At 41.2% G+C, this 11,405-nt stretch overlaps 1 protein-coding gene across 2 annotated transcripts in view; it reads left to right on the top strand.

The window, feature by feature from the left end:
• The window catches only part of si:dkey-16j16.4 (uncharacterized), a 26,873-nt gene extending 16,223 nt beyond the window's left edge, over positions 1–10,650 (top strand). Inside the window, exons 4-5 of one of the 2 annotated variants that reach the window (XM_020641600.3) lie at positions 1,857–1,910; positions 9,378–10,650. In XM_020641600.3, the coding sequence (XP_020497256.1) occupies positions 1,857–1,910; positions 9,378–9,503 (180 nt within the window). In that variant the 3' untranslated portion in view covers positions 9,504–10,650. The remainder of the gene's footprint in view (positions 1–1,856; positions 1,911–9,377) is intronic. The other variant, XM_065966550.1, reaches the window with a different exon arrangement.
• Positions 10,651–11,405: the final 755 nt, after the last annotated feature.

Genomic DNA, 11,405 nt, shown 5'->3' with positions numbered 1-11,405 from the left:
CCAAGTGTCCCACTATAAACACATAACACACCTTTAAACACTGTAATCCATGAGATTTATTGTGAAACATACAAAGAACTGCATCGCAAAGCAAAGACAAATAAAAGGACGTAACTAAATAGAACAACACAAAGTCCCTGTTTGAGAGGCAGCACAGTCTCAGCCCAGAGGAAGCCTCTCTTCAGCATAGGACCTCTACTCACCCCAGCCTGGTGCTTGAAAACTTTTGAAAAGCCAAATCCTTTCCTAGTTAATTCAAGGGTTATTATGCTGTGAGAAGGGCTGTTCCCACAGGTATAATTCATTTAATTCAATGTTACTTAGAATATCAAAAGGTTAAAGTTAAAATGCCTTTTTTAAAAGTAGGTAGAATCAAATTTAACAGACATAAAATGCTCAAATAAACATGTAAGGAAAATACTTCAAAAAAAAAGTTTTACCCAAAGGGAGACACTGTGTGAATTCTCAGTTAGATAATATGAACTGGCGAAAGGTCTGGTCATGTTTTAAACAAATTCTCTTAAAACTTTTAAATAGTATTCATCTATGTAACACCATCATTTCTCCTCTACACCGGTGTCATGGAGTGATATAGAAAAAAATGTGTTTAAAACAAAAGCATCATGTCTGATGAAGGGCGAGGACCAGAAACGTGACATGTGGTGATCATTCTCATTCAAAAACAGATTCTGGTTTGCAGACTTAGTCTTTCTCTATCCAGCACCCAGTACTCAACTTTTCAGATGTTTTTGTTAAAAAAAGTGGACTTTCAATAACAATGATACCTAAAGACATCATCACTGAATTTAAGAATGTAAAAACAAAACCTTAAGTGACATTACAAATCACACTTTGTTAAATTAAACATACGTAAAGAAAAACTTGTTTACTTTGTTTATTACATTTTAACTTAATGCATATTTGAAGTATTTAACTTGAATTATGTTTGGAGTTAAGTTAGTCACAATTGTTGGTTTAATCGTATCTCTGTTGTTTGTTTACTGATTGTCCTGACTGCAAACTATTAATAAAAACAAGGAAGTAGCTTGTAACTGCATGAACCTAGCCTAGATTCTCAAGAAGAGATAAGTGCCAGCAGGAGGTGAGCATGAGGGCAAGTGCAAACCAGCTCTCCTACATGACAGCAGCAGGAGTCCTGTGTTCCCATTCTTTCCTCAGCTCCCTTCCCCCTTAGAAGCTACCTCCCCGACTTGAAACAATTCAATGATTGTGTGGTCCCTCCACCCCCACTGTTTTTTTTTGGGGAGAAAAGTGGAGCTGCATTGATGTGGTGGTGGGGAGTGGGAGACAGGATATTGCATAAGCTTCATTGACCCACAGTTTAGTTTAGTGAGACAGCTGGATTCGGTTCACTTCCTCACGGTTCTTGTCCTGTCAGGTTTTCTCTGTTTTTATTCTAAGAGTGTTTTATAGGGTTGATGTTTTATAGTTCATAACTCTCAAAGCTTATTGGTTTGTACAAGTTTCACAAGAATCATCATTATTCATTTATTAAAATCTGCACAAAACAGATCAGGGTGTTGAGGTTGAGACAACAATAAAACAGACACAACCGCTATCATCAAAAGAATACATACATGTGAGAACAAGGTTAAATATTAAAAGGTTACGCTGCAGAATTCACAGATAAATTGATAGAAAGAACAAAAGGAACATTGTTTGATGTAAAATCCATAAATCGCCTCATTGATTTTACTAAAATCGTCCTATAGTTTTTCAGAAGAAAGTATGTCGGGAATGCATCTTACAAACACTCTTTGAATTGTCATTGTTGTACATTTTCCACAGCTGTCAGTGTGTATTTCATTGTGCAACATCACGTTTGTTCTCCATAGAAAATGCTGCTGAAAAAGAACTGCGGAGGGAAAACACGGACTATAAAGATTCGGGTGAGTTCATTTTCATTCCACTTTTTCCTGTCAGTATTCAAAACTCCATTGTTGTATTTTAATGTGATGAAAGCAAACAATTCATAGCATGTTGTTCATTGTTGTCAAAAAGAAAAGTTGTGACCATTTCAATACACACACACACACACACTTACATGTACACAGCCATTCTTTTTATGAAGACCCATGATAGACGGTGTAGATCAGGGTGTTCATTACAGCAGCTATAAGGTTGCAAGTTTGCTCGGCCTCCTGTGAACAGCCTGGCCTGTCCTGTCGCCAGCACCTTGATGTCCATCCAACTGCACACTGGGACAGCATCTGGCTGCAGAGCTTATTCCCATGCTCTGCAAGCAACAGTGTCTGAGACGCCTGAACCTCTGATAGCACTGTGTGAGGTTGGCTGACATGGGAAAAATATGACATGTTTTTCTGTCTATAAAAAGATAAATAAAGTCTTATCGTCCTTCCAGTAAGAAGAGTATCCGGATAGTGATGTAAGCCTGATGGTCCATTAGTTTAGTTTAAGAATATTGTGTATTTACAACATACATGCAAACACAGGACATCAGGGAGGTCTGCAAGGTCAGCTGAAGCTAACGGCTAGCTCAGTTTCTCTGAGCAGGATTCTTCTGTGTTCGTCGATCAGATCACAAGGTCACGAGGTCATCCACTACAAAACAAATGAACCCAGTGATTAAGGATGGTTTTATATTAGAGACCCGGGCCGGATCCAAGTATGCTTGACCCCAAAGTCCAGTTCATTTGATCAGTGTGAACACAAATGTACCGTACTCAAATAGCGAGCCCCTGTCCGCTTGAAGAGGTGGTCTCGAGCACGATTCATGTGTACTTGAATACGGTCTGCAGGAGATGTGAACGCATCCGTTTGACCAGGAACGATGTTTACTGTAATGGCTGTACCAGCTAACAGCTAGCCACATTTAGCCCGTCATGTTTGTTTACTCTGAAATCACAGCTGACCGCGCGAGGTTACACGTTGTGATAGTCGAGACTCTGGTTGTTGGTGAATGAATCTGTTAGTGTGTGGCGTGCTGAGTTGACACCACACACTATGAGATCTGAACTGTTCATCGGTCAGGATTGTTGTCATGTGTGGGGTCTTTTACATTTTCAAAATCGTTTAAGATTTTAAAAAAATCATGTAGTGTGTTCCAGGCATAAGCTGAACTGTAGAAGTGGACACATAAGAGGGTCGTTGTTGAGGTCTCAGAAGTAACAAAAACATCAACAGTTAGCAGGAAGGACTCACTCCACGAGTAGTCATCATGGTTGTTGCTCCTTCTTTCTCTGTTTTGGTGGATTTGAAAAACCAACTTTGTGCATACTGCCACCTGCTGTATTGGACTGTGTACGTACACAAGTGTACTCAGGTACGGGACGATGTTACTAATGTGAACACAGACCAGCGAGTGGGAAAGGGGAGAGGGGAGCAGTCATACTCAGCCATGGTATGAAACAATCAAGCCAAATGTGAAAACGCCCTAAAACTGATTAAAAACAGAATAACCACTTTCATTTAAAAAAAATAAGAAAATGTTTTCTTGTATGTCCACTTGCAGGATGTCAAGGTATGTGGCTAACAATGGTCAGGTTTATTAATTCTAAACATTTTCAAGTCCAATAGCTATAATCATTGAACTGGTTAAAAGAGCATCTTAAAAGTGTTAATGAGGTAACTTTTTAAGTTTTTAGTTGATTTGTTTATTGTTTCGTGGACAGTCCCCTTTAATTTACTGTACAGTAAAAGAAGCAGCTTTAGCCTTTACGGCTAATTTCCAGCTGTAGTCCCCGGCCAGTTGTCAGTAGACAAATACAATCTCTCATACAAATTACAAACTACAGACCGACTTGCTTTTGCAAACAACATTCTAATAACTGTTTACTTCAGGGATACTTGAACACGTAGAAAAATGTGCTCCCTTCTTTCTTTCTTTCTTTTTTTTGTTTGATCTCTTGATCTCTCTGAACAACCTGTAATAGCACAGCTTTCCACTTGTCCCATTAGTGCACAGTTACTCTCCTAAATAGCTCACAGAAGTTATTTTCCTGAGACTGGGTGTGTCCTGTCTGATCTTCCTGTAAGGTGGTTTTTTAAAATGCTGTCTCCAATGATCATCCACCAACTCTCATGCTCTGTACGTTTGCATGGGTTGATGTTGTTTGTAGTGGTAAAGGAAGGCATGTTGGAGAGAGGCGGCTGGAACAAGCCTGGGCAGCTTGGCACGGAGCGTTATACTCCAGAAGGATGCACAGTGTGGTGAGAAAAGTGACGTTATTATCACGTTGTGTGGGCTACGTGTCAATGGAACCTTATCACACACTTGTTTATGTACACACACACACACACACACAGACTGTAACAGCATCCAGCCCTCCTTATAGGTATGTATCATCAGTACAAAAAATAAACTGAGAACAATCTCTTAGAGTAGTTTAGGATGAACAAAGTGAGCTGTGATGAGTGATGGAGCTGAGGAGGAGGAAGAGGAGGAGGAGTGTTGTGAGCCCTTCCCGTGTGGTGTATTTCCAGAGATGAAGTCATTTTCCGTTTATAGCCCGTGCCGGCTGCTATCTGTTTAACTCTGCTGATACATCAAGATATTTCTCATTATACTCTGTTCTTGCTGGCGTAGTTTGGTAGTGTTGTTGTCCTCGTCAGTGACGTCTGTGGGTTTTGAGCATTTTCCAGTTCAGAGACTGTTCCTGAAGCCCAGTACACAGCAAGTTTTGAGGATTGTGTTGACTCTGTGAGCCACTCATTCTGTGCTGCACTCCATCCAAAACTTTCTTTGTTGCATCTTCTCTCCTGCTACCTCTCTCTCCCTCTTTTATCTGTCAGCCCCCCCCTCGATTTCCTGGCCCAGATCCAGAAGAGACACTGGATCTGGATGGGGCCCCGGCTTTGAGACTTGTTTCAAGCATGAGAGTTGTTACGGGAGTTGAGGAGGTCAATGGTAGTGGTTGTGTGTGTGTGTAGAAGCAGTAGGAAAACACAGCTTTGGCCTCTGCTGCTGCTGCTGAGGCTCCCCCAACCCTCCCATTTATGGGTCCGGAGGTGAAGGGAGAGTGGGGGTGGAGGAGTGATGAGAGCTTCCCAGGCTGCAGCAGGCGCAGAGTGATGGCATCTGGTTTCAACCACTGTAAAAAGAATGGTTGGAGAGAGAGATGAAGATTGATTGAGGTGAGGGAAATGGTGCAGATATGGAGAGAGGAGGGAGAAACTGAATTGAAGGAAAATGCATAAATGCCCCTTTGATTTCTGATTGAGGTAAAACTACACGGCTTGGATGTTGAGTTAAAGCATTTCTGGTCGGACTATTAACAGATGTTAAAGGAATAGTCTGAAATATTGGGGAATCAGCTTGTTTGTCTTCTTGCAAGAGTTTGATAAGAATACTGGTACAACCCTTTTGCCTCCTGGATGAATTTGTGGCTAGACCTGATTAATAACTACCAGAATTACATTATGAATGATACAAGATAGTCCCAGACTCATGGCAGGCAAACAGTTTGAAAAGGTGCAAAACAAGCATGAAAACATGATCACGACAAACCTACTGACACAATGACAGACAGTGTGGAGACAATCGCAGACTCAGAGGTGGTGCTCAAAAGACAGTCCTTTAATCCAGGCAGAGGTTTGGTACACAGGTCGACAGATAAACAACAAATCCAGAGGGTTAGGCAAAAAGGCAAGAGTCATCCACGAAGAGATAAATACTAATTGCTGGGACAAAAGGTACTTTGGGAAACAAATACAAACTAGCAACAAGAGGGAGAACACACTGGGATTAAATACACAGACAATCAGGGAACAGCGAGACACAGGTGAGGGTAATCACAAGGCAGGAACATGAGGCGCAGGATCTGAAAGACAGAGACAAGGGTGAATACAAAAACACAACATAAATAACAAAATAATTAGCAATAACCACAAAAACATGACCTTATGATTGTTGGAACCTCTGTCAACTTTCACTTTTGACTGACATAGACTGACTTTCACCTCAAACAGAGAAGAGATGTAACAACACTTTTTATACAGATTCTAAGAATGGATATATACCCATACCAGTGGAAAACCTAAAAGAAAAAGAGACAGCTCAATGCAAAAACAAAATTACTTCATCCAGTGATTTTCCATGCAAGGTGGAAGCAATCCAAACTGAGCCATCCCAGGTGTCAGTAAAGCACAAGCTGTTGTAATGTCTATTGTTTTTGAAGGTCCTAAAATAATTGGTTTCTGCTGAGTGAGTTGATTTTTGTAGGGCTTACAAACTATAGATATAGAACCATTGCATTGACTGGCGTCCAGTCCTGCATTTTAGACTGTACTGGAAGAGTTTCCAGTATTGGCATTGGTTTCATTAATGGAACTCAAATTCAGAGGTTCTCGTTCAAAGCCCCCTAAAAACCTTGGGGCCTTGATCAAGCATCCAATAGAGCCAGGAACTGTAATCCATCTATGCACTGAACATCTGTTTTCCTCAAGCTTCCTACAAACAATCTTAAGTTTATTGAAAGCCACACCGTGCAACATGTTGGGAATGACATTCATGTACAGTGTGCTATGAGAAACCTTGTGAATTGTAGGCTGCAGACAATTCAACATGCAGTGTCATTGGCATCATCAGTGTGCGTCAAATAATCAGGCGGAGGTTGCCATGGCGGTCAGCAGAAAGCGAGTTCGTAGTGGTGTTCATGTGCATAGAAGAGTAGGAATAGAAAAAGGTGGATACGGTTGTGGTAAGGGAATAGAGACAAACTCGGGATGCCAGTGTTGCAGATGATCGACCTAAATTTGTGGTAGGCTATCTTTGGTTGCAGGACTGTGAGTTTGGTCATCTTTGATGCTCTCTCAGTACGATGTAGCACCACTGTTTTGGAGCCACGACTGATCATCTCTCGTCTGGGACATTGGAAAAATGTTCTGTCTGTACCCGTCATTAGAGATGAACAATGCATTTAACAGATGGCTGGCAACAGTGTGTAAACTTCTCAAACATGCTGATTGGAGCCTAAATTAATGATAAACAGGACAACATTCCTAACACTACTTAATCTCTAAAAAGTCAAACAGCCTCAGCTCCAGGACATAGTGAGAGATTCCTGCTGTTTTTGATGTCTGCACATGTTAAAGGCCCTGTTCTTCTGAGACCTGTACTTTGTTTGGCTCTTCTGGGCCTTAAATGTCCATCACACTGCAGATGTGACCACAGAAAAAAAACTCTGTGGGGATTACTTGCATGGACTGGGAGCCATTCTGATGTACGACTCCCCCTCAGTTGGACTGACTGCAGCTACCATATGGAGAACTTCTTAACACAACACATCTATCAAGTTTTTTTTACTACTTCTTGGGTTTTCCTCTTCTCATTCTTTGCCTGAGCATATAACTATGAATGGAAGAGCTTGTTTCCACATTTGTAGATAAAACAGCTCCACGTTGTTTTGGGAATTGTTGCTGTGTAACTGCTGCTCAGTACTGAATCCCTTAAGATGTTGGCTGAAGTCATAGCAACACCTGTAGCCTCACATGCTCTGTTAATGGGGCTTATTTCATAGGCAGTGATGTCATTGGATACTTTCCAGAAGCAGTCACAGAGATGCATCTTTTTTTAGTTCTCACAAAAAGGTGTTTGGTAATGGATACCAACGAGAATAAAAAGCTTTTTATGCAAACATGCACTTAAGTTTTTTTCCGTTGGATCAGCTCCTAATTAAAATGAATCCGTCTCAAGGTCCTAATCTTTCTCAGTCCACCTTCTCACAAACTCCACTCCCCCTCAGCAGGGCTCCGGAGAAAGTGCTGCCTCACTGCCAAGTCCAACAAAGCCATTTCCTGTCGTTTCCTGAAGGGAGGAAAATGACCAGGGCTAATTTTAGAAGGAGGGCTTGTAGAACCAGAAAAGGGGAGGTTCTGCTCATTCGGGGGGGGGCTGCTTTGTGTTCGGAAAAGCATTTATATCACCCCACACCCAGGTCAGCAGGTAATCCTCACCGTTTCCATCTGACAAAGCTGGATTAACCCTACGTCTGACAGGTCTGTTGCTCAGCAGGACCACTCGCAGTGTTTGGCAAAGTGTAGTGACATGAGCTTCCAATTGCCCCTCGTCAAATGAAGCGTCACTACACTGAAGAAATATGTAACTCAAAGCTACACTAACAATACAAAAAATAACCTGTTTACAATGCACCAGCTTTATTGGATGCCAACATATTGACCATGGTTCTCCAGTTTCTGTTCTAGTTTCAGCTGTTTTTTAAATATTTGAACAAGTATGTTTTACTTCCTACACTGAGTCTAATACCTCAACTGTAGTATTGTCCATGACTGAGAAACTCTCTGATAACAGCGCTATAAAATGATTACCTACCACGATCACTTTATTTATAATAGAGGTTTACAACTGACCCTGTATGAAGGTGAATGATTACCCTCAGAGCTGTATTTATGGTGTGCTACAGGCAGGGAAGTTGACTTTAAAAACGGCAAAGCATCTTGAAACAAACTAAAATAAGCGAGATATTTGATACTGATACTGAAGAAAGTTTTAGAAACACAATTTGTAGCAATCAAATAAACATCTTTAAATTGTGAAACAGGATGGCTGGCATGTTTCCATGCTTTGACTAATGTTACACTCTCTGCTAGCACTGCACTTGTTTGCTAACATCTCATTATGACTACCTAACACCATAGTTTTTATTTGTGCTCTTCAACAGCATTAGCCAATGACAGGCACAATACACATTAATACATAGAGGATTATAGTTTTGGAGAAGTGAACTTTTGTTGGGCAATTGTTACATTCCCCTATAAACAAAACCATGACAGGGCTCGCAAGTTGGGGAACTAACTAAGAGCTGAACTTGTCACAAAAAGGGCGAAAAAATAAATTGGGCCTTTGGTTTCTGAGAGGTGGTGGAAAGAACACTGGCCCCCACTGATTCTATCAAAATGATAGATAAACAAAAAAATTGACCCAACACAAGAGAAGTTGGATTCACTGGACAGAGTAGAAATAGGATGGAATAGAAAGAAGCCAAAAGAAAAATATCACTTTAAACAGAGTCAATTCAGAGTTTCACTCAAACAGAAATAACAGAACGCTAACTGATGGTGTTGACTCTCTGGAGACACACAACCAGCTGAGCAGGGAAACCCCAACCTCCCCATAAAGCCTCCCAGCTCAGCTGATTATTATCAGCCATCAGCTGAGGGAGAACATCAGAGGTGCACTCAATAGCTCCTGATGAGCAAGGAAACGTGGGACCTACATTCTTGGGAATCTGTCCTTAACACTATTACAAAGTGATTTTTGAACATCAACCGATGCCCAAATACAGCATAGGCATTTCTTTTATTGGTATTGGAACAACTCTACATCTGAGAAATGTTGTTTACATTGAACTCTTTTCTCTCTCTTTCTTTGTCCTCAGAATCTGACAGGAAGTCGTCCTCCGCCCAGATACACCTACGATCCGTCCATCTTCGCCTTCCGCTCCTTGAGCACAGTGCCCCCCTGCAGCCCCCTCACCCCTTCTGAGGATCCACCCTGCTCATAAGAAAAACTCACCCACCTGTCAGATTTTCTTCTCTACCCATTATGTCATTCCTGGACAGCTGCTTTTTTCATTGTGGCTTCTGCAGCGAGACCGAGAAGTGGCCGTTAAGACTGCTAGATTAAGACGCTTGTTTGAAGTCTGAACTTTTTGCACACTCAGGTAACCTCCCCCTGACCCTCTCATCGCTCTCCACTTAAAACAACGGGAACATTTGGAGGATAAAATGGCCTAAACATTTCTGCAGATACTTCAGGTTTTGCTTATGTATCTCTGAAGTTTGATCCTGTGATTGGAGGAATAATGGACTCAAAACAAACCTAGGCTGTGGACCAGACGTGGAACAAAAGGGACAAGGCCAACCAGTTTATTTAAAATCTGGATTTACTTCTGGTTTGATCAATCTTCAAGGGAAATAATGCATGTAAGACAATCAAATGGTTCCAAGGTTTCCTTTGTGATGTAATTTTTGGACATCCTGTAAGGTTCTTGGTAACTTTATATTCTAAACATGGCGAGGCGTCAGATATCCTGTTATCATTGAGATAAACGTAAACTCTCTGCTCAAGCTACTACTTTCAATGTGTCATTGAATATGCAGGTCATGACTGAGTTATAACAAACATGTATGACATGTATGTAGGTGAATAGTTGACCTTTGATAATGTACGTTTCTTATTGAACTTGTCACTTTTAGTCCAGGTCAAAGTGAAGTACTTGTATCCTCTTTCCTTGCATGAATTCCGCTGTTTTGCAGAAAGAGAGGTATATGGAAATAAGGAAGTATGAATATAGTTTGCTGCACATTTGGCAAAAGTAACTGGTGCTATGTTATGCATAGCCTTTTTTTGTAGTGTGCCATTTTTTCCAATATTGTACCTCATTACGTTGTAGGTAGAAGAGGACCACTGGTGTATTGAAGACATCCCAGTGCTTTCTTAAGATCTCTTAATGCCTTGAAGTCACATTCCTGTTGTATCAAATGAAACTTGAGGGGAGTTTTTCGGCTCCTGTAATGAGCCCGTCCAATGATTAAACATGATGTCACCACTGAAACTAAGATTTTGCCGAAGTGAATGTAACATTGTGACATGTTTTGGTCCATTGTTGCACAAAATTAAACAATAAACGCCCTGTGGCCTCTTGTTTAGGAGGTGATTTTTATTTGAATCAGTTTACAGTATATATACAATAAAAGATAAACCTCGAGGAAGTGTTATACCGACTTCAAGCTTGGCCTTACGGTTTAATATCTTCAACTTTACTGTTTTGATTCAGTCTCCTCTGTCATCTCAGGCTAGGCTAAACCAGGAGTGCACTAGCAGAAATCCAGGAAATCCTCAGAAGAACCAAGCGGGGCCTGCCTGTTTAAATCAAGCAGCAACCTGGGGGTTTGAAAAGTGGAGCTAATGCGGAAGTGTAAAATCCAGCAGTTTGTTGAGTTTCTGCTTGAGGCTGGCTCCAGGAGCCCCGGAAGTCACAAACACACCACAGCCAAAAAAGCAGTTTTTACAGCAGAATTAACATGTTTACAGCCTGGTTTAAAAAAAACATATTGGTCTGATTAGTTATTGTCATAACTGGCACACACTGTGCAGGGGGTGGATTTCTTAATAACACATCCATTTTGATTTTAAGAACGATACGTGTTATCCATAGTTAGGCGTGTAGATGACCTGCTTAAAGGGCCAGCGCGATGTAGCGGTTTGTCAAGAGGCTTAAAACCCGCCTCAGCTCTCAGCCTGTCGTTAGGCTGACTGAAAGTTAGGCTGAGACAGGATTTCCAGCATGGCGGCTGCTGCCAATGAGTCTCTGGAACCCCCTGCAGGACCAGATGGGTGATGTCACTTAGGCTTCATCCATTAATATTCACAGTCTATGGTGTAAACGATCCAAATCATTTGA

Source organism: Labrus bergylta, chromosome 18 (assembly GCF_963930695.1).
Source record: "Labrus bergylta chromosome 18, fLabBer1.1, whole genome shotgun sequence".
Lineage (NCBI taxonomy): Eukaryota > Metazoa > Chordata > Actinopteri > Labriformes > Labridae > Labrus > Labrus bergylta.
Note: the sequence above shows the minus strand (reverse complement) of the source record. Positions and strands in the feature narration are given on the sequence as shown.